At 39.2% G+C, this 24,703-nt stretch overlaps 1 protein-coding gene across 1 annotated transcript; it reads left to right on the top strand.

Annotated features, from left to right (window-relative positions):
• Positions 1-602: 602 nt before the first annotated feature.
• On the top strand, positions 603-23,084 carry LOC148067907 (eukaryotic translation initiation factor 3 subunit E-A-like). Its single transcript, XM_087805746.1, has 13 exons — positions 603-733; positions 2,039-2,156; positions 2,227-2,344; positions 3,012-3,054; positions 4,854-4,958; positions 8,764-8,889; positions 9,632-9,756; positions 13,448-13,574; positions 13,780-13,881; positions 16,941-17,050; positions 20,646-20,748; positions 22,054-22,188; positions 22,963-23,084. Exons 1-13 carry the CDS (start codon positions 644-646, stop codon positions 22,996-22,998), a joined length of 1,338 nt encoding a protein of 445 aa, XP_087661872.1. The 5' UTR covers positions 603-643; the 3' UTR covers positions 22,999-23,084.
• Positions 23,085-24,703: the final 1,619 nt, after the last annotated feature.

Here is a 24,703-nt window from a genome sequence, read left to right on the forward strand (position 1 = left end):
AGTTTCAGAGGACAAAGACTTATTTGATTCAATATATAAATAAAATACATTTTCAAAATAAAAAAGAAAAGTATTTTTTTTCCAAACTACATATCTCATTTGTACGCTTTTTACATTTATACTAGTACTTCTACTACTAATAATTACTTCTGGATTGACTGAAAAAGTTTGTACTAGTTCTTGGATATTTCTTATCTTACAATGATATGTTTAGATACAAGCCATATTTTATATATATATATATATATATATATATATATATATATATATATATAAATATATAAATATACACAAGGTTCTGTACAGTATCTCGTGAAAGTCACATGAATATAAATATATAAAATCATCCCAGTATTTTTTAAGGAAAATCAAAAATATAAAATAAAATAAAATAAATCGAGATATTTAAGTATTAATGGGATAATAATAATAATTTCAAACGTATTTGTATAAAGACATGTTCGAATTTATATATTTTATTATTGTATTCCAAAAGTACTTAATATATAATCTTCCTTCGTCCGGACGTTCAACGTGTCCTTCCTTAGTTTCTGATTGGCTGTTGTACGGGCATGTTGATTGGTCAACCGATCAGACACAGCGGCAGTAATTCTGTTTCCGCTTCCTTTCAGTCCCGAGCAACATGGCGGAATACGATCTCACCACCAAAATCGCCCACTTTTTGGATCGCCATCTCGTTTTTCCTCTTCTGGAGTTCCTCTCCGTGAAAGAGGTACGTGTTTAACTCAAAGCTGAAGTCATTTCGCGCGTCTTAAGTACTAAACAAACGGGTTTGTTGCGTTTAAACCGCCGTTGAAGCTACACGCGGTGCTGGCATCCTCATGCTAAGTAAAGCGCAATAGACACAAACTGCATCCTCATTTCAAGATAAAAGCCTTCGCTATGATTATAAAACAACTTGAAAATGACTGAATATTATTCCACCGGTTTTAATCGGATGTTTTATTTCGACCAGGGTATTATGATTTAACCTTCCGTTGTCGGGATTATATCCATTCAATCCTAAACTAACCTTTACTTACTCACTACGTGTGCACCGGGGAATGTGAACGTTTCAACCTTGACGGAAAAGTAGTTCATATCCGCGATGAGATCTTATGTTGTTTCAGCTTTTAAACTGCGTTATCGAGGGCAACCGGATTTTATTTGTAAACAATCGACCCCCCTCTTTCTGAACCAGCAAATTCTCTTTGTGGTTCACGAGAACCGGTTTTTGTTTTGAGTAGAGCCTAATGGCGGCTTTCATGGTAATAATACAATACTGGCTGTTGTATCTAATGTAATACATATGTCTATCACCGTTGACATATTGTATAATCATAATTTAAAAATAATTCACGTATACGGATGTGACAGTAATCGTAGTATATATCTATATATCACAGACTTCTATGTACCATAAACCATGACCAAATTATTACATTATAACCAAAGTACTAGAGCAAAAATGAAAAATACTCCCTAAATCTGAATATAAAAAAAGAACAATGTTGCTTGATTCAATGCAAAGTAAATGGATGACGCAAACATTGATAATAAGCAAAACTCAAAGTTTTCATTGTGTTAAATTAGGTATTAAGGAATGTAAAGTAAACGGGATAAAACGAATACAAAACACTCTTTCCATTTCACTCCGAATGGTAAACGATAAAAAAACCCATAACAGTTGCTTAATTTTACCGTTAATATCAAGGTTATTGTGAACAGTTGGGCAAATTATATGAACATTGCTCTTTTTTTAATGTTAACAGAAATCAGAAAGTGATATGTGGAAAGTATATTTGCAGTTTACGACCCCATTTCCCCAGTTTCACGGCTGTTCAGGGGCACAAATCCTACAAATAAGCCTCTTCAAATCTTTGAAATCATTAGATGTAGTGATGTTCAACATATGCGGAGCAACTTGCTTGACTGATGCCCTTTCAATAAAATGTGACTTTTCAAAACGATGTATCTTGCCTCATCTGTCTAAATTGAATATGCTGAATTTTCATTTCACAATTATTATTTTTTTTAGATCTATGATGAACAGGATTTACACAAGGGAAAGCTGGAGCTCCTCAGTGACACCAACATGGTGGATTTTGCCATGGATGTCTACAGGAGCCTTTATTCTGAGAGTGACATTCCTCAAAGTAAGAACAAATCTTTTCTTCTTCTTCACTTACACGTCTATAATTGTACCATTTGTTCATCATCTTTCAGCTCTGAGGGAGAAGAGGACAGAGGTTGTGGCTCAACTGAAACAGCTGCAGTCTGAGACGCAGCCTATTGTCAAAATCTTTGAGAATCCAGAAACAACAAGGCAGATGCAGTCCACCAGGTAATGCTTCCTTAAACCACATTTATAAACAAGAAAGTTATTCTTCTTGGGTAAGTTGGAGGGTATTTAAAAAGGGAAGAAATTCCAACAAGGTGTTATTTTTTCTAGATGTCTTGCTATAATGTGTGCTTCAATCAAAATTCTGTAAATTAATATTGTATTTGAGTTAATCTATCTTTGTCATAGTTAGTATGACAACCAATGAGTGAATTAAATACTTTCACAAAATCATAATGGGTTTTTGAGACATATTGATTTTAATTTTATTGCAGATGTGCCAGGAAGTTTACTAGTTTACCATACGTTACGGAAGCAAAAGAAAGCTCTGTCTTAAAAAACAACATTAATTATAAAAATTGTTCCATTATACTAGTCTTACTTTAATGTCGTTCTCTATTTACATTGTAATTATTTTCTAAACATTTATTAGCACCATTGAAAAATTGCTGGTAATAAATTAGGAGGAAATTCATTTAGTGAAAAGCCAAGTAACAGAGGGAAAAATGTTAGAAAAAAAGGAAATTGTTACAGCAAAGGAACCTTCATGAGACTTTTGGAAGAAATGGTGGACACTCACATTTTTTTCACATTGATCAGGCAAATTATTGATTGAAGTAAAAGTAAATTTAGTAAACTTCTTAATTTCTGTCCCTTTATTTCTCCACAGAGACGGGCCGATGCTGTTTGAATATTTGGCAGAAAAGCATAATGTAAGTTGTCCCCATTTGCACATCTCACTACTTGGTTGTGTTTTCCCATGGCTCTTGTGTGAACTTGTAGTTGTTTTAGGAGAGCAGTGGGTGGGGACACATTACAGACCTTGCAGCAAAATTGCTTACCAAAAAACCCTTAACTCCTTTTCAGGCTTTGTATGGCTTGCACAAATCCTGTGGACATTTACATTCTGTGGTCTATTGTTAAGAATAAATGTAGTAGCTCGCGACTCGTGGATTTAGCCGCAAGAATGCCGGAGGTTCTATATTTGTAGTGACGTTTGGTTTTTTTACTCTTAGATACTGAACGCTCTCCTCAGTGTTGGTCAACACAGCTGAGGCTCAATTGCTGCATAAAAGATGCACTTCATTGTGTGACAAGTGGTTATCAGTGTAATATTGATACCTCTGTAGATGTGAAAGTCATTGTTTTCTAAATGAATACTTTTTTTCTTTCTTTCTCACTTTTAATATTGTGAATGGATTTCACTGTTTCAGATGAAGTTTAAAAGCGGCGAGAACTTCAGAAGAATTCTCACTGATTCTTGTTTTAGCAATACAAGAGCAAACCTTTTAATGAGCTGCTATGAATGTTTAAATTATGATACATTGATCCAGAAAACTAATGGAGAATATTTTGCTGAACTGTGCCATTTGCAAAGGATGGTCATCCTCAGCAAAGATTCTTTTCATTTTACTGGCATTACAAGTGGAATTCAAAGACTCGATGAGCATTAGGTTTTGGTAAATAAAATGGCCTTGAATGATGCAGTGTTCTTGGTATGTAGCCTTGAAAATGTGCTTCCCTTCCAAATAAGAAATGGTGTCAGTGTGGTCAGGATGCCATAATTGCTGCTTAACCACTAGTCCTCAACAGTCGACTCTGAAACAGAAAACAAGATTCACTTGTTTAAAATAAATTGGTACTGAAGAAAAAAAATATTGACCACTTTTGAGTTCCATATTCTGAGTTTCCCAGATACCAGTTAAATAATGACTCTATAAATTAATTCCAAGTCTTGATACAAACAAAACCTTTATCTTAAAACCACCACTCATTTATTAATGTTTTCTTCTATTGCAAAAATCATTGTGTACCCGGAATTACCTTTAAACACAACATGAATTATTATAGTTCTAAAAGGATGGATTTCTCTGAAAACAATCCCAACCCTTAGTTGACATGATGGTAAGTAGAAAATGAGTGAGTAAGTTCGATTTTTGGGTGAACTATCACTTTATCTGTGGGTAATTTGAATGCCAACTCGAAAATATTGGAATATAATTTGACATTAGGGATGAAGTGGGAGAAGATGGGTGGATGGACTATAGAATCTTTTTATTTATACAGCAAGTTAGACCTTGGGGTTACATCGGGTCATTTGTTCAAGTTAAAATGTCCTTCAACGGGATCTTGGGGGGGGAAAGAAAATCAAGAATCGTCCAAAAAAGGAGTTTTATGAAAAGGGCTGGTTATATTTAGTCCAACTTTGAATCCTGTTGTAGCTCTTTGGATGATTTGAAATTGGCAGTGCATACTTTGGAGCCCTCAGACGTCTTGTAACAAAAGGAATTCGGTACGGAGGTGTGGTTGAAAAATTCTGGGAGCTGTTGTCATCGTCTGGTGACATCTCGGCTGAATTCCCGGCAGGAATTTCTTCTTGTGTGTAATTGGATTTAGACAAAGATAATTATCATTTTCTTCTTGTTCAACGCTGAATATTAATTAGCAAAAATGTGCCTTTACCCTTGCAAATGTGTTCTTGTTAACATTAAGCCAACTATGGTACTTACAGTTTCGCCAGGAGTACTTGGACACGCTGTACAGATACGCCAAGTTTCAGTACGAGTGCGGAAACTACTCTGGAGCCGCGGAGTACCTCTACTTCTTCAGAGTTCTGGTAAGTGTTCAGTGTTGGTCTCTTACCATTTCTTTCATTGCAGACATTCCTTTGACACAGTACAATTGACGGTTGCATTAGAGACACCAGATGACTTTTATTCCCCAACAGGCCAACGTTTGCTTAGAAGAGGAATGGAACACTTAGGATTAATTGAATGTGAACAGCTTACGTCATTGCCCATTCAATTCCCTGCACGTCTTCTGTATTAGGAAAAGACTGCTGCTTTAGGTCGAGAGACTCTTAAACAGACCTAAGTGATCAGTGGCAGACTCCATATATCTGTAATCTCCTCGCAGAGCTAGCCTCACTAGACAGATTATTGATTTGAGTGCCATGGTAAGGAAGTACTGGACTTATTTGATAAAGGTCTGAGGCATGTTTTGGGCATTAAATAGTCATTGCATGTTTTATATATGTGTCGAAAGGGAATATTTCTAATATTTAAAAGAGTCATTTGAGGTTTAAATCTGGTCTCAAAATATAATTTATAAAATAATAATAATAGGAAGTTTCAGGATGGAAATCGCAAACTAAAATTTGCCGATAACATTTTACGGCTGGTTTATTTAAAATAAATGTGGTTTGTGATCAAGTGCAGCTGGTTTTATACCATCAGTTGCTTGAAAAATCAATTTGATAAATATGACAAAATGGCACTTAGCACTTTTGTGCCATTAAGCATATACATTTGTGAAATATTATGAATAAGGATTCATTAAACTTCAAACTCCATCAATCTGATTTCCGCTAATTTGTTTTCGGGGTGGCGAAGAGGCATCTCTGGCTCGGCTCCTAATGCACCTCAACAATCCCCATCATGATACTATAATGATGCATAATGAAACTAAAATTAATTAATTAATAATTTAAACTAGCATTTACTGACAAATATGGATACCAAACACTTAACAGCAACCTAAGTATACAAACATGTCCATGACCTTTTATTTTCATCATATTGATCTCTCATTAAAAGTTCTCGGGTGTTTTTCTTTTCACAAAGATAGAAAACAGAAGTTAATTTTGACTGTTTGTTGAAGTTTGTCGTTGAAAGCCTTCCTCTTGCAGAAAATAGTGATATTATACTTCTATAAAAGTTCACCAAGGTATTTTTCACATTTGTTTTTTGGTCCAAATAACACGTGTTAAATATTTTAATCCTGATAAAACCAAAGGGATTCTCCAAACAAAAAGGTCACCAGTTGCCTTTCTCCAAACTTGGAAGCGAACCAGCAACGTTTTTATTACTATTAATGAGTCTTCAAAAAAAAACAACTTTCAAACTGAACTTATAAGAAAGTATAGATTTCTTGGTAAAGGAGTCACAATCTAAATATTTGCCTTTCTGGGTTGATTTAAATCGGTCTTCTCTTTTAATACTCTCTTAAATGGGGACCTTTGCCAGACATACACATTCATTTTGTTGGAAGATCCCCCACGAAAAAAATATTAAAAAATGGTCTTACTCACAGCATGATGATGAACCTTCCTCACTACAAACAACCCTTTTAACCCAAAGCACTCGGGCACTTAATTTAATGGCTTTTTCACTGATCTGCGCAAATTTGGAACAGGAAGAGTTGCATGGAAGAAGAGAAGACGGCATGAGTAACTCAGCCAAGCCTTATCCATTTACTCTCAAACAAACACGCATTAAAGTAAAGTCCTCTGAAGTTCACAACACGTTCTCCTCCAGCTGTACTAAAGACACTTGTTTATGGCTATGCTATTCTGTCCAAATAAACCAAAATTGCTGTAATTGAGATTGTCCTCAACAATTATCCTGGCAACCATGGTTATTTAATTAAAGTTCCTAAATAAGTTTTTTGTTAAAAAGACACCCTTGTTCCCACTTTTGGTCTAATAAGTGTATAATAAGACCAACCAGAGTTCTTAACCATTTCATGAATGTGATTAAACAAGATTATTGTCAAATATGCACTTAGTGGGAAGAGTAAAGGTATTATTATTAGAGTATTATTTAATAGAACGGGACAGAAAAACAGCGTATTCTTGTTTGAAATTGGGGGAAGTGTTTGATAAAAGCCACTTGATCGTCTTGGAATTCATCTCTGTAATGAAAAATTAATTTTACTTAATATTTATGCACTTTATTCAAAAGAGCCTTTGAAGACTTTCTTTTAGGTAAAAGAGGAACAATAATATCACACAAGACAATGTATGTCTCTCTCTACTATATTGGAGAGGTGAGGTTCCATGAAGTCACTTAACGTGGGAAACCCAGTCAATTAAACGAAGGAAGCGAGCCTTGCAAAATCCCTGGCTCAGGTTTAGTTACAGAGTGGCCGAGCCCCGAAAGATCAACTTATTCATATCACCTAATGCAGGGATTAGATGTTAAGAATAAAGATAGAGTATCCTCCCAAGTCTCCAGCACAGTAAATTTATTGTTGCTGGTCAGTCAACGAAAATAGGCCTGTTTTACAAACCATTGGAAACATAAGGTAACTGCTGGAAAAACCCAGCTTTCGAAACTTTTCGTGCATGTCCACTGCTGAGAGCTAGGGCTTTTTGTGTGTGTGTGTGTCTGTGTTTGTGTGTGTGTGTGTGTGTGTGTGTGTGCACGCGCGAATACATGCCTAAAGCTTCCATAGTGAATTTGAGGTTAACCAGCTTTGACGACCAGAAAAATGTTCACTAAAACAATTAACAACTAAAACAAATGAACTGAAAATGGTCAGGGACGTTTATTTCAGACTCTTGCCATCAATTCTTTGAGATATTGTTTTGTAATCTGTTTTTGTTGATCAAATGTAGCTGCCCAAATACACAACCTTTCCCCTGTTTACCTGCCACCATTTCATCAACTGAAACTGAAGCCTGGAGGTAAAAAACAAACAAACACAATCTTGGCAATTTCAGTCGTTTTCCCGGAAACCCTTTTTAGTGTTTCCTCCACTTGTACAGCTGCCGCGGCTCACAGTCGGCATGAGCGGTTGTCCGACTGCAAACGGGGGCGTGTGTGGTTAGGATCTAGGTTTCTCTGGCCGCTCAGCAGACACCCACCCGTACTTCCTGCTTGACTCATGTCACTCTGCCTGCTGTTTGGTGTTATCATGAACTGCTGTGGCCCAGAGTTTCCCATGGGCCTCAGGGTGTTGCCCGAATGCCCTTTGTAAGAACTGATTGACCGTCTGTGATCCAGTATTTCAGAGACTCCAAAAAAAAGTGGCTGGTCTCTCAAGGACCTGTTTTCATTGGTTTAAATACAAATGGGTTTTATTGCAATATCCTTTGCCATGTCATGAAAAACATAGTTATCCACAGTCTTAATTTAAGTAATTTAATGGACAGATGAACATTTCTAACCTCTTTCTTGTTCATGAGTCTGGCTGTGGAATTTAAATATAAAAAGGGATCGCCGGGAGTAATGTAATGTCGGATGTTTAAAGGCATTTGTTGATGCAATAAATTCCAGCAATTGTGTTTTCATGGCGTAATGCAACCATTCAGAATTGGCATCCCAAGTCAATTTCTAGCAAATTCGTCACCCACATGACTGGCACATATGGTCCCAATATGGTCTTAACATAATGTGGTAATCTGCAAGTATTAAAGTTTAATAAAAAAAAACTGAGCAGGCTTTGCTCATGCCGTCATGCCCCATTCCCTGTGAATATAGAATCATTTCATTTATCCAGAGCGAAAAGAATACTCGCCACATTATGCCTCTCAAGGGGTTGTTGGCCTACGAGCACTATGAAAGAATTGTCATTTGTTTGTCAGACAAATAAAGATTTAAGTAAGCGCTCTCTTATACTCTGTTTCTTTCCTTCTCAAGGTTCCATCCACGGACAGGAATGCCCTCAACTCACTGTGGGGTAAACTGGCCTCTGAGATCTTGATGCAGAACTGGGATGCATCCATGGAAGACCTTGCTAGACTGAGGGAGACCATCGATAACAATGTATGTTTACTCACATTCTCAAAGTATGATAAATCTGTTAAACTGCATGACATGGGTATAATTTTCAAACATCACCAGAGATAAAACATTCCGGCACAGCAAAAAGATTTGAAGCACATTGTTTTACTTATAATGTAAAGAAATATTAACTTCTCATCTACAAAAATGTCTCTGTCTGCCTTAAAGTATATATATCTTTATCTATCCATTAGTGATGGGTTGATGAGATGTCATGATACAGCAGCAGTTGTTGCTGTATTGGGATGCAGTGTCTTACTTTTAAGAGGCCTCTAGATGTCACTCTCAATTTGAATATTGTCAGATTTCATTGAGTTTGTAGATCAGAGACAAAAATAATAATTTCGAGAGTGACATCTAGTGTTTTTTTTAATTTATTTATGGCAGTGAATCGTGATACAGCATCAAAACACTGATGCTGTATCACAAGGCCATCACTAATATCCATCCATCTACTGAAAATGTTAAACTTTTACACGGGAGATTTAAAAGCTTCTTCTACTCGCATTTTGATGTGTAACATTTTGTGGAGATCTACATAATCTCAGGACTATTTCCAGTCTTTGTTATTGTTATAAAAAAGTTGACATGCGACATTTAGAGTTAAGATTTTGTTGCAGATCATGTGTTACATCTCGCTTACTACATGGTAACTTCCTTTTGTACGCCATGATTTCGTAATAATATTCCACCTAACCAATTTTTTTTTCTCTTCCCATTCTAGTCGGTCAGCTCTCCTCTGCAGTCTCTGCAGCAAAGAACATGGCTCATTCACTGGTCGCTCTTTGTCTTCTTCAACCACCCCAAAGGCAGGGACAACATCATTGAGCTATTCCTCTACCAGCCACAGTACGTAACATCGTAATGATTTCATCCTTGACCACCTTTTTTGAAAGAGCCTAAATAGAGTCCAACTTGAGCAACACAATTTTATACAAGTGGTCTTTTTTGTTATGGTTGAGTGGTGTGTATAGGTATACGTTTTTTTTTCAGCAGACCGATAACGATTTTTATTTTGGCAACTTGGACACACACAAAAATAACTTTTGTTTTTATGGTTTACACTAACCTATTAAATGACAACAATTAAACTGAACACTGCATTAAAATAAACATTTTACAGGAAAATATAGAAAAAGAAATACAAACAAAATAATTTAACATGCAATCAAAAATATTTAATAAAATGAAATGCATTTCAAAATATTATTAAAAAAAATGCGAGCAAATCCAACTCTCACAATTAAAACAATTATCATTGAAATTGCAGATTTTGAAAAATTGAAACTGTTCGAAAGTCCATGCTGTGTTAATTGAAGTTAAAACTGTTCAGTTAGTGGTCCCCCTAAAAAATGAATAGTTGATTTATTTGATGTAATGTTACTAGAAGTTATATCTATCTTTTATTCTTTATGAACGTAAATAGCATCTTAATGTTTTAATAACATTGTATATTTTGCATTTGATTGGCCAAAAAGATGATGTCATAAATTCTCATACTCCTATCGAACGAACTGTTTATGTTGAATCTACTTTCTTTACAACGTATACTCCAACGACGAACAGTGTGTGATTTAGCAAAAACAACCTAAAGACGGCAAACACCTCCACATGGGGCCTCGATTCCCAAAACACACCATGCAGTCCAATTAAAGAAACAACTACAGTTATTGAAGAACTGCTCTCAATAGGAAGCACGCTTGAAATCTAGGAGTCTACAGCGAAGTCTCTAAGTCACAGCACTCCAGTTGCTGCTGCCTGCAGAAATGTTGAAGGAGCGATAACGACACGTTTTGTCACCACAGTCACACAAAAGTTACTTGATTGAATGCTTTGGAAAAAAAAATGGGAAAACATTAGAATCGAACGAGGAATGCCAAAATTGGTACCTTTTTTAAAATCCCCCAAATAATTCCTGGTCCCAGAAGGATCACAATACAAGATCTGCTATGTAGTATTTCAAGGGAGCCATTTACTTTAATAACACATATTTGGATGATGGGCTTCTTCGTGAACCCCACTGGTATTTTTAAAGTGGTTTCTGAAGTGTGTGTTTTCGTGTGGTCTGTTTACTCTCCAAGATGAGAACGGGGCCATGTGTATTGCAGATCGGAAACTTTATACACTGTGTTAAGATTTGCACACCGCCTATTTTAATGTCTTCAGCCATACCCCCTGTTCTGATTGCAGGCTCGTATAATTGTACAGATGATTGGGCTCCTCATACAGTATGACGGGAGACCACAACACAGCACACTGAAATGCCTGGTTCCATGAACTTTACTTGGTTTTTAATTTTATTGTAGATGATTAAGGAGGCCAGCCCAATAATTACGCATGAAACCCTCACCCAACCATCTGTGTGGACAAACTGAGGTAGTTTTGTGTGCTTTGCAGTTTCACAGTCTAGAAACCTCATGTTTTCTCGGCTGAGGCTTGGCCTGCTTCTTGTTTCCCATCTCTTGACCAGAACTTCCTTTGGCTGAAATGACCAGTCACTGGCCTTGAGCTCCACACTTGACCTCCCTTAGTCCTAGAGTCAGCAGATACTGACTGAAACATTGATAGTTGGTCTTACGCCTTCAGACTTAGGAACGCCTCCTCCCATATGTTACAAGTACAAACTGTCCAGTATTGAACAATAGAACAAAGTCCTCACCACTTGTTTAACATGTTCCTCCTCTCATCAAGACACGAAATAAGACCCTCACTATGTATTCTCCCACTGGTCCCACTAGCAGAGGTAATTCGAGCTATATGCAATTTCTTGGCTGCATGTCTCGCCTGCATCTTCAGCAGCACTTTGGCTCTTTATCCATGAAATAAAGGAATGGAAATGGAATGGAAATCCCAAATGTGGGGTAGAATGAAGTTCCCCAGTTATGGAACACTGACTCATGGAGCGTTTATTGCTACTGGAGCCCCCCTTGGAGAGTGAGTAGGTGTAAGCTAATCAGTAACACAGGACAAAGCATTGTGGTCTTCCACAGGACTCTACTACAAAGGGGAGGGGGGGCTTTTCTAAGTCCTGGATGACTTTTTGCCAAACAGCCGTACTTGCTGCTTTTAGGCTTGACATCACCACTGCCATAGCCCCGTCTCTTTAATTGTTGCCTCTAATTAAACAGTAGATTCTCTTTCAAGACCATGTTTTCCTCCTCGTTCAGCGTGTTCAGCACTTGTAGATGGCTAAAAATGCAACAACTATATGTTTAGAAACCATTGAAGGAAAAAAATATTTATCCATACAAGTGAAACTGCATTTGTCTACATAGGACTAGTTAACGTCCAATCATTCTCTCTCCTGGAAAAAAATTGAGAACTTGACATTTTTCAACCAGCATGATACAGTACTACATTATATAATTACCTGAAGCGGCACAAGATAATATTTTATATGAATATTTTCTGGTACTAAACACTATTATAACACTATCTTGTGAAAACTCAAATTTTCTCTTGTGGGGTTTATCAGCAAGAATCTGGTTATTCTTGATGCATAAAAAAGTAAAAACACAGTCTAAAAGCAAACTGCTTTCATTTATTTTGAAACCAAAATATGCCCAAACATTAGCTTTAAAGTGTCTGGAGTCCACTGTATCCTCTTGTCCTCAGTCAGCCCTAAACCCAGATGGAATTTCATAGAATCAATGTGTTTTAATCAAGGTATCCTGAAGATTTTGCTCGAATAAGTTGAAATCTTTCACGTTAATTTGCCATGAGATGCGACTAAACAGAAATGTAGCCCCGCCAGCCAGAGCCGTGACTGTAGTCAATTATTAAATTACTAATGATGATAATTTGCTGTAAATCCTTAATTTGCTTTGATGAAAAGCTTTGTAAAAGCTTCATGTAATAAAAAACTAATAACACGTCTAATAACACGTCAAAGGGGATTATTGTTATATAAAAGATAAATACTAATATGTTCTGGCAACTGAACAAGTCATTCAGATCCTTACAAATTTCATAGAAATGAGGATTATAGTGAGAACTTGGAGATCTGACTAGACATGCACATTAAATGTATACTAAAGGCAGTATTTAGATTATGTAGCAATTATTTGAGTAGAGAACATCATTTTCAAACGCTTTACTGTATACTCTATTTGGCAGCTGGTCCCAGTTACACCAGGGATCATTTCAGACAAGAGTCCAGATTTCGTTTGATTCCCTTTTTTTGGCCTTGGCTTGTGTTTATGCTACTGCTAGTTAAAAAAAACTGTCCCTTCTGGCTCAGGTTAGATAGTGGGCAAGTTGCTGATTACTGGTAAGAATCTACTCGTCAAATTTCCTCTCTCTTCCCCTCTTCCATTGGATACTAATGAAAGCAGCACATTAAATCTGGTACCCGAACCCCGTCCGTCAAGGGGGTCCTCTGAGGACATTTATCTATTTGGCTTCAAAGGTTTTTTTGTTTTTACACTCAAATGTCAGAGGCTGAATTGAAAGCCTCCGTGTTATTATGTGACCGTGTAAAGATCATGTCTTTGCTTACATTGCAACTATAAGTGATTGCTTTTGTCCCACGTTATTTCAGGTACCTCAATGCCATCCAGACTATGTGCCCTCACATCTTGCGTTACCTGACCACTGCGGTCATTACAAACAAGGATGTCCGTAAGCGCCGGCAGGTTCTGAAGGATCTGGTGAAGGTCATACAGCAGGTAACGGACGTCTTTTTCAGCTGCTGGTCTTTGCACATGCTTAACAGGTCAACACCTACTTTTCGTGGAGAACAAGTGGCAGAGTTTGCAACCAGCAGCTTGATTAATTTATGTGTAAATGGGAACAAAATATATTTTAACCTTTTTAATTTTATTATGTTTCTACAATTTATTTTTGACCCTTATACGACCTCATCTTTTTCAGGAGTCCTACACCTACAAGGATCCAATCACAGAGTTTGTGGAGTGCCTGTACGTGAACTTTGACTTTGACAGTGCTCAGCAGAAACTAAGGGAGTGTGAGTCGGTAAGTGGAAGCACCAGCAACGTTTCAGTCATCCATTCAGTTTATGCCTCAGCATGACAAAAATCTTTCTCAAAGTTTACGAGCCTTAGCACAAACTAATGTGTCAGAACTGCTGAATCTTTAAACAGAAACTGTGTTGTAAACATTGTCTGCAACCATGTGATCTCTGACCTTCTGCCAGCCCCTTATAATGGTTGGACTCGTGCCTGGTCCTGTCCAGACAGAACACTGACAGCCTGTGTCTTGTATTATCCTGTCAGATTTAAAGGTCTTCTTGCACACTCGCACTGAGTCAGGTTTGAGTCAGGTCTTTACTATGGTCTGTAATTGAGCCATCAGACACTTGGTGGACAACAAAAGGCCAGCAGATTCTAGTTTTAGCAGAAATGTGTGTCACGTCCTCGGATTTATTTTGGTTTCTCAAGTTTAACTGGAACTCTACTTCTCCAGGATTGTCAAGTTCCCGTCATTATTGTCTTTTGTAAGTGTGATGACATGGCAGAATGCTGTGAAATGATGTGATTATTGGGCATGACCCGTATACAAGATAATGTTATTATTCTACTGGGTTTCACTGAGACATTTTCACACAGGGTGAGTATTGTCTCAAAGGGGATGAGAATGCAGTGTATTGTAATATGGGATAATATTACCAAAATATTGAATCGTTGTGTAGCTTACTGGCTTTAATGTAATATGAAATGCTAAAATAGCCTTTTTTTTTGGAGTTGGATCTGTATAACCCTTGAATGACAGAATTATATCAACATGGCCAAGTTGAGAAAGTCGGATGTGAGATAAAAGATGATAAATTGTAAGGTGTTAACAATGGTAATGCTGATAGATCCTAGTCTGTATTGTAAAAGCCTTATGCGATCCCCTGTTAATCACTGAAATAACTTGGAAGTATGACCTTGCATCATCGGTGAGGAAAGGTTTCTAACTGACCTTCATGTCCTCAATTACATTTTTTTTCTTTTTATTGAAGAGAAATGTGCAAGATTTACAGAGTAAAATATAAATGCATTTCTTTAAATTCACATTAAAGTTGAGATAATATAGGTTTTCCTAATTTGCCACATAAATAGAATCCACCACGGCCACCTTTAGGGCAGCGGAGCTTCTCTGTGAGACAATCATTTGAAAGAAGGTCTACACACATGACAGGTGTTCCAACTCCGGATGCCTCTTGTATATTTTCTGTGTAACCTAATCTCGGGGCTCATTCTTAGCATACACTGTGTAATTTGGTGTTCCCAGATGATTCGATAATTTGACCTGCAGCAGCATAAAAGCTTAACGTTGAGGGTTATTCGGGCTCTTTTTCATCTTTGCCTTCTGACGATAAGCCCCGAAAATCAGAAACATCTGGACTGATCAAATGGCGTCTTTGCAGAGGCAGATGTTTATAAATCATAGCTGCAGTTAACTGAAAATTCCATTTCATTATAATTTCTTCGAGGTGAGTCGTGCACATCTCCAATTACCCCATTGCAAGTTAGAAAGCTGTAATCAAACTAATTTGTATTTTGTCGTGCACCTCTTTTTTCGAGGAAGAATGTACAATATGTCTGTAGAGCAAATGAGATTCTTCCTGTGAATTGGACTCCAGGGGCCATCTTCAAATGATATGAACCCTCAACAATATTAGAGCTGTATCCTGTTTCAACAAAGACATGACACACACCCTCAATCACAGACCTTGTTAAACACTTGCATGCACTTTTAAAGGAACACTCTGTCAGGCCTTGACCTCCCCTCGCTGGGCTCTGTTTACAGAAACCGCTGTGGTTGAAACAGATGCTCGATCCAAACTACCTTTTAGGTCAAAGCCCAAGTTATTCCAGGTGCTTGTAATACTGGACTACCTGTCAGTCTTATCGGAGCAAGTCCAGTAGGCATAGCAACCCAAAACCAATCCCAAAACGTTTAACGGCACCTAAAATGCGACCCCTGTGATGGTCTGCAAACATTTTCTCAAATGGCCTTGTTTGAAATTGGTATTGGCCTTTTTTCACCCTCAGAAATTCACACCGGATCAATCAGACATTTCTTATTTGATGTGTGTAAATGGATACTTTTTTGTGATGAGCTCTAATCTTCAGGAATAGAAGTCTTCAAATGTGTGCCTTTTCAAAAGAACATATCTGAACAATTAAATGATTGTTGTAATGGCACAACTGTCGTCATTGCCCTTTGCTATCAGGACGATCCAAATCATTCAAGCTGGAAAGTTTAGATTTGTTTTGATGGTGTACATTTTGTAAATTAGGTGCTATTTTCCTTTCGGTGTACATCGTGAATCATTGGCAGATGGTGGATTGGTTGTATGTCCAATAAAGATAATTCTGGGTCTACCTGTACGTGCATATTAGGCTTTTTCAAACACGTTTCGGAATTTTTGTAGACTTTTTCATCGGTGTCCCAGATGAGAGAAATTAGCAGCTTAACTGCTCAGAGTTTTATCAGTACCAGATAGCCATTGTCATAGCTGCTGTGTGCAGGTCCTGATAGCGTTCGGTAGTTGGGATTTATTCGAGCAGAACCCAGAGCTGATAGCCACTTTTTTAAGCATTTGAACTTTTAAAGCCTGAGGTCTGTATTCTGTAAAATACTGGATGTCTGGAATGCAGAAAACGCTGAGAAACGTGAGCATATCGCAGTGCAGCTCCTTCGGGACCACCACTGGACAACTGACGAAGATGGAAGAGTGGACCAGCTGCGGTTGTGTCAAGGCGTCCACGCTCGACTGTAGTTCTTCTTACAGTAACACAAGACCGATGATCCGTCAATGAATCTCCGCAGCTGATGTTAACACTGTCTTTTTTTGTACTGTAACTCTGAATTAAAAAGAAATACCCAGTAAAAGTGTATATGATTGTAGTTCCACAAAGGGTTACATTTTTAGATATTTTCTATTTATTTTTCAAGAAAGGAGAACTCTAAAACTTGTAATAAAGAATAATAAAGAACCTTTTCACGCTTGTAGTCAAGTTCAACCTGTATTTAAACGATCATTGTTAACTGGAGCTTATTCAAGTCCGTTTGCTACATTGCAGGTTCTCGTCAACGACTTTTTCCTGGTCGCCTGCCTCGAGGACTTCATCGAGAATGCCCGCCTGTTCATCTTCGAGACTTTCTGCCGGATTCATCAGTGCATCAGCATCGGGTTAGTACACGCTCACGCCCGAACCACTGAAAACAACACTCCCAAAAAACACAGGAAGTAATGTCTGCCATCTCTAGACAACTACCGAGCAGGAAGCTCTGAGTAGAGGCCTTGTGATCAGAGATAAGTGTTTACTGCCCTTTGCTAACAAGGCTTGACTGACCCTGAACGCTTTAAGGACAAGGCACTATGAGTTGTTAGTGCTTAAGTGTTGGACTTAAATTTTAAGAGCATCTGTGGGTCAGGGTTTAGTTTCTGTTTAGACAGAAATGCACACATAGTACAACTTTTTTTTTTCTTGAGCAATGATCCAAACTTTTGCAAGGTTGAATTTATAGTCCTTCATCTATTTGATGAAGGATATTTCTTTGTTTGGGGATCTTGAAACGGGTAACTGTGATGTGTTTTTCAATGATTTCTGCTTTTTCTCACAAAGAATCATGTGAACCATGAAATTGTTGAATTTCTTGCCGTTCCCAAAGCAGTTGGGGAACATTCTTCTTCTAAAATATTCTGGATTCCAAACGTGCATTTCATTGACGCCCAACAAACGCTGGATGCTCAGTGGGAGAAAGGGAACGACTTACTTCTGTTGACACAAAAATGATTGCTCTGTCGTGGTGTAGAGCCATGTAGGTCTGCACTCAAGGTTGAACCGTGGAACATGATCAGGGTCTGTCGAAATCTCCAGTTGCAGATTGTCTGGAATTGATTAGGAGCACTGGTTCTTTTTGGCAGACCTACTGCAATTGGATCCATTTAGTTGTTAGGGACCGCAAAGGTTAGTGGTAACACTGAAGGAGGAAGTCGTACTGCCCTTTTTTTTTCTAATTTTCACCCTTCATCCTGTTTCCCGGATCGGTTTGTTATGACGTGAGTAATAGTAACACACGTTTGAATTACATTTTTTTTTTCTTGTTTATTTTCAGTGGCAAAATGATGACTGGCATTGCAGTCCTATTTTCTTGATAAACACCCAAATTCTCACTCATTAGCCGTCAACCCAACAGCTCTCTTTGCCCAGTCGAATAAAAATTAGATGGCTGTTTTAATGAGGACATTTTTACAGCTGCTGGCCCTAATGGTTTTTTTATTTTGCTTGACTTCAAGATTGGAAGACAAATGTAGCTCAGAAGTTCTAATTGAATTATTTTTAGCCATAAACTCGCATTTGAAGTACTGTTGGCAATCTTGCATACACATCTTTTGTCTAGACTTTTTCAGTGCTCCATGTGTGTTTTTAATTTCACATTTTCCCCTCTTTGAGAGGGATTTAATTCCTAAGTCTTACCCTAAATCTGTTAGTGGCGAGACCCTACTTTGACCTCATCTCCACACTTGTCCACCGACATTTAAAGTAAATGATTGAGGCGTGATTATTTGGACAGTTTCCTCCTCCTCTCATCACTTGATAGCATTTATACACAACAGCTCGCTGGTAGCTGGAAGCCGTGTCTTGTGTATTTGGAGGAAACGCAGAAGATCTTTCCACCTCACAATTGAGCCATTAAAACGACCACACGATCATTTCGGTTTCCCTGAAAAATCAATTCTAACCCAAGTCGAAAGTGAGGTTGCTCCAAATGGCCAAGGAGCCTCCCAAGCACCATCATATGTTAGTATTTAACAATGCATTCATTTTAGGTCAGTCATGTTAAGAAAATAAGTGTGGAGGGGGGGACTTAAAAGAAGGATCTCCCATCCTCCTCCTCTTGAACAAAGCTCAATGATTTGCCCCCTTCTGTGATTGTGAGGTCGGTAGTGAGACACACAGGACTCCGCTAGCCTCAAGTCGAAAGCTCAGGAGCCAGAGCGGGTAAAGGGTCGAAATGAAAGTGATCCTTCTTCCCTGGAGGAATAGAATCATGATTGTGTAAAACAAAACCAGTCATGGAAGCTGTCTGCCTGGCTTAAGGGGCAAAGGATGTCAATAGTGTTGGTTGTTTTGGGTCTTACACAGTCCCTGTTCTCATGTCTGCTCTTTCTTTTTTCTTTTCTCTTTTCACATGTTGCTACTCCAACATCTATGCAGAAGTAATTGTCATCAAAGACAATAAGTATATCAGACTTGACCCCCTCTGATATACAAATGTCCTTCCTGAGCGTAAAACGTTCCCAGACTTGCTATTATAAATTAGATTAGAAGGGTTTTGGTTGGTACAAGCCGCGATCCAGGGCCCTTTGGGCGTTCAGTGGTCCTGTGTTCTGACTCAAAGATCACATTTTGTGGGGTTAAGGATAAAACTAGCCTGTCGGCGAGGAAACCAGATCGTGTTTGTTTTCATCATTGTATTTGACCTGGACTTGACTGACATGTGCGGCCACTTTGCAAATACTCGGTAGCGATCAAGTTGTCAGTCAAGTTAGTTGAGGTTCTACGAAGTCCACTATGATAACAAGAAAATAACGGAAAAGGTGTTTTGAAATGTCATTTTAGTTCATGTCAAGGTATGTTGATGAGAAGAAACGTAATGTAAAATCCATCATCATTCTAGTGTATGAATTAAATTCTGTATTCCACGTGTCTTTAAGAGCCAAATATTTTGCCATGTCGTTTGCTTGTGTTGGAACCTCTAGTGCTTCTTCTGCAAGCGCATGGAAGAGTTTTCACCGATCCATCACCATTAACACTCAAAAGAACGATGGCTGGAGAGCGACAGTTGATGGCAGTAATGACACTGGGACCTGGTGTAGGTCCGTGGCGTGAGAAGCCAGAACAGAATGTAGTCGAGTTGCCGCTCTGCTGCCTTGAGTCTAACCAAATGTGATTAATGGACCAGGAAGTGATCATTAGTGGGCTGAATTGTTTTTATAGGTCTTATAACCAGATTATTTTTGTAAAACACATGCGCCACATTGATAAATCTCTACCTGCAGCTCTCCGTGGGAAGTGGGGGTGTTTGTAATAAGAGGGGCTTCTGTAGTAGTTGTAGGCAGCGCGTACGTCGACTCTGGATATTTATTGAGGCCCTTATATGAAATGCGGTAGGCGCTAAGGGTGGTGGGGGGTCAGGCTAAAGGAAGGGGGCAGGAAATGTTGGGGGAAGGGGGGTCTTGATGGAGGTATCGAGGGGGTCTAGTTATTTTGAAAGCCACAAGGGAAGCCAGCTGCAGTGGGGAAGGCTTTGGATCAAAGGATGCCAGTCACCCTTAAACCTCCCTTCGTCTGCCGTGACACAGCCGCGTCCAGCTCTATTAAAGAAAAGTACTTGTTTTTGTTCAAGGATAGCTGCTGGTCAGGCTCATCACACGCTTTTGTCTAGAGGTGCAAGTGATGTCGACAACAAGGCACTTTTGAGGTGGTCTTGTAAGTCTGTAAATCAGAGTAACCAGTAGTTTAAGGAGTGCGTTTCATGCTGTACACCTTTTTTTTTCTGTCCTGAAGCGTTCAATGTCGTTTATTAACACTGTCGAGGAGAATAGTGACTGGTCCTTTGAATCACTCACCATAAATCAATGAACTCTTTGTCATTTCCTTTTTTTCTTTTCCACTAAGCCTTTCCAGTGTTAGAATAGACGCACAGATGGACCTGTTTGATGTGTGTATTACTTGTTGGTGTACTGTGTGTTTGATGGTGCATTTCTTTGTCAACAGAATGCTGGCGGACAAGCTCAACATGCCGTCAGAGGAGGCAGAGAGATGGATCGTCAATCTCATCCGCAACGCTAGGCTGGATGCTAAGATAGACTCCCAACTGGTAAGAACAAAGCAAAAGATTTACAATATTTAAAGGACTTTTTTTAATAGAAATAACATGAAACTATGAAACTTTGAAATCATTCACTCTAGAGTTTAAATTACAATGTATAAGCGACAAGAAAAAACAGCCACCAGCGAATCCCAATGAGTGACAGTTTCGGGGATAGAATTGCTTTTATAGGGCAGAAACCTTGAGCAGAACCTGACCCGGCGTAGATGTCCTTCTAGCTGTGGCTGGTTTGGGAGGCGGGTGGAGAAAAGAGAGGGGAAATTGATTCAATAATCATTTGTTATATGATCATCTCTAGTTTTGTAGGATTCATGGTTTATAAAGTAGATTGAGGTATCGTAGCTCAGGAGGTAGAGTGGTTGGCTCAGAGCCTGAGAAGTTGCGGGTTAAATGCGCTGCATTGCTGCCTACTGCCATCAGTGTGTGATTGTGTAACTTAATGTGGTGATAAACGCTTTATACAGTAAAACCCATTTACCATTAACTAATTACTTCTTAGTGTACCTAAAGTTTAATAAATGTTCCATAATTCACTTTTCTGGCTCCTCGCTGTTGCTGCTCACATGCAAAAATTGGAAACATTTAAAAACCCATCGTAGGGAAAAGTGAATCAACTTTCATGTCATGATTCGATTGTTGAATCGGTGTGGGTTCGATTCCCATTGAGAGAACTTGTTTTTGGTTAGAGCTGAAGCGATTCATTGATGATGAACTTTGTAGGTTTGTTTTTCGCAAACTTTTTCTTGAAAGTAAAAAAAGAAATTCAGGCGAAATAGACAAACGTATTTTAAATATAAGTGATTGATGGTCATTTTTTTTGTACCCATTGTAACGAGCTAAAGTAGCCAAACATTCACTCATCTTCATCCTAGCAAGTATTACTGGGACGTATGGCAGCTATTTTAAGAGCTCTAAGAGCAGAGGAATATTGAGGAATATCTTAATTATAAGTCAATGAATCCTTGAATTCTTAAGTTAAAACTTGCAAACTCCAAGTGAAGCCACAACAGTCGCCCACGTCACCAACGAGCGACGTCGCTCGTATCTCAAGATCTTTCTTCTTCACTTAAGAAACTCCATTTTTCTTCGACTCTCTCCGGGTGATGTCGCCGCGCCGCATGTTCTGTCGCAAACATCGAAGCGTCGCTCTGTAATCAGCAAATCATAGTCCAGTTCTGACAGAATGACATAGAATTACCCGCATTGGCACGATAAGACGGAAACATGTGTCGCGCTGCCGTGACTATAAAGAAACAAATTCTTATCTGTTCATTCTTTTTCCTCTGTGTCAAGGGCCATGTGGTCATGGGGAACAACGCCGTGTCCCCGTACCAGCAGGTGATCGAGAAGACCAAGAGCCTGTCATTCCGCAGCCAAATGTTGGCCATGAACATCGACAAGAAGCAGGCGCAGAGCAAAAGAAACGAGGTGAGGAAACCCCCCGACATCACACGCGCACCTGCACCCGCGGTGGGTCGCTGAAGGCGCAACACTTGTCCTCTGGCCGAGCAGAAGGTCGACTAGCGCTCAGTTCAAAGCCCCTTAAATGATCAGCTCAGGAGAACAAGGCTGAAGAATGTTGATGAACAACCATCAACAAAAGCTCTCTTTACACGAAATCAGCCAGTAAGAGCAAGTTTAACAGAGCGAACGCTTTCATCCCTCCTTTGCTCTTCAAAGGCCTAATGACAAGGTAGATTCCAAACACCCATAAAACCCGGGCCCGAGCACAGTGACTCAGCGCCACAACGTAAATAAGCGGGACCCTCACGCTGACTTTTGGTGAACATTAGTCAAAAGCCTGGAGTTCACGGCACTTAGGGACCTGTTGGTCCAGTCATCCCGTTTAAATGTGTTTTTGATGTTGCGTTGCTCAAGGGCGCGCGTGACCCTCGGCGTCCCAACCCGGACACACAAGTGTCGGTCTTTTAAACTCCAGTTTCTCGGTCGTCATTAAGACGTCTTTGTCGTAAAAATAAAAAGAGGCTGCGAACGACCAGGTTGTTACATCCTGCTGTGTCCCCCGAAGGCAACAAATCACTGCCGTGTATGGAGAACATTAACTGGTCATGGGTCCCTGTCAGCTCTCACAGCCACCCACTGACGGAACACACACAGATGCTACACACTTGATTGTCGGCGCTAAACTGCTAGCACGTAACGCATTGTTCTCATTCGGCTTCATCTTTTTTTTTCTTTCAGACTCCGAGCTGGGCTGGTCAAGATTCCGGATTTTAAAACAAAGCCTCTTCCACGTTTCTATCTGTGGAAAGTGCTATTTTGTTAAAGCGTCAATAAAGTTCAATAGAAGTGACCAAACAAAAGTCGTCATGGTCTTATTTCTGGACGTGGGTTTTGGTGGTCGGACTTTTTCCTGCGACGTGTCCGCGGAGTCACCGGCATGTGGATCCGCGTGTGCGTTCGTAATGGTAGCTGGTGGTTTGGTTTTATGGCGTTTTAGTGGCTTCATCATGGCTTCCCCGACTGGATCTGAAGTGATGTACAGTTACCAGTGGTCGCGCTCTGCCAGTCAGCGTGTCCATCTGGGAACATCAGGGAGTCATAAAGAACCATTAGCCAGACGGACACAATCTTTTTAATGTCTCGCCCCCACCCCCGCTTTCCCTGCTCCTCGACCTTCTCATAAGTCGTCGGCCTCTCCCTCCCGCCCTTCGACTCAATCGCTCACAAACAGCCTTTCATTGCGTGTCTTTCATCTTCCTCCTGTTCCACGAAGATTACCGCTGGAATACACCTGCTGCTCCTTTTTTTACCGACCAAAACAAACCCGTCCGTCTCGAGACTCTTGACAAAGATGTTCGTCTTTTAAAGTGATGGACTGGAACATGAGTCTGGAAACAATATTTTACACTCTTGCTAACACCTAGTCTGCGTTGTTTTTCTTTCCATCTGCCGTCGCCCACGATAACTCGGCTCGAGCTCGAGGCGGCGCAGTTTGCTGTGTCAATAGTTGAACTCACGACATGTGGTCTTGGAAGTTTTTTATGGATTGAAAATGTGTCAAAACGATGCTCATCGAAGAGCGTTTTCTCAAGGTTATTAAACATTTCTACGTCAGGAAAATGCCTGAAATATTTATGTCAATTAAGCTTTTTTAAAATCTCTTTAGAGATCGTGGGGGGATCGATGATGCGACCGAAACCTGCTGACTCCGGGCCTGGTTTTGATTTATGGCGACCTTACAGCAGTTGAGAAAACAGTTTGACTTGAGATTGATGGAGTCGTACCATCTGGAGCGTTCCATCTTCCCGCAGTGATCTCCATCAACAAACAGAGTTGTAAAGCTCGTCGAGGTCTGGGACGCTCGGAGCGACTTCAACATGTGTGTGCGCCCGTGTCCGACCGGCACTTCATTGGTAGATGTAAAAAATGGAACGTGGCTCCCGATTAAAGTTTTAAACCTAGTTTGTGATGCAACTATCTTTGAAGTGTCTCAATCCATGTTCACTCAAGGTTTAACAATGAATATAACCGTTGTTCTTCCGATTTAAGGGTCGGAATAGTTGTCTTAATTTTAATTTGCAGGATGGATTTACTTTTATTTACACTTTTTTCTTAAAAAGATAAGTCTTTTTTTTTTTCACAATTAAAATACAAATATTCACAGCTTTCGTTTTTGTGTTGCAATTAAACTTCCTGCTGCTAGATGGCAGGAGTCACAATGTCTGCCGCAGCTGAAGGAAAAATGAAATCCTGCGAGAGAGCCCGGTGACGACTGAGGACGAGAGGATACAGTCAACTGGGCTTATTCTTGCTTTCAGTTCTATGAATTCAACCAAAAGACAGTAGAAACAATAGCAGTATATGTCACTTAAAAAGAGCCCAATAACCTTATTTTTGCCAAATCTGTTGATCAATGTTTGTTTAAGTTGCATTAAACTTAATGTTGCTGTTCATTTGATTTATAAAACTCATCATCTTT

The sequence above is a fragment of the Callionymus lyra genome, chromosome 13 (genome assembly GCF_982586985.1).
Source record: "Callionymus lyra chromosome 13, fCalLyr1.hap1.1, whole genome shotgun sequence".
Taxonomy (NCBI): Eukaryota; Metazoa; Chordata; class Actinopteri; order Syngnathiformes; family Callionymidae; genus Callionymus; species Callionymus lyra.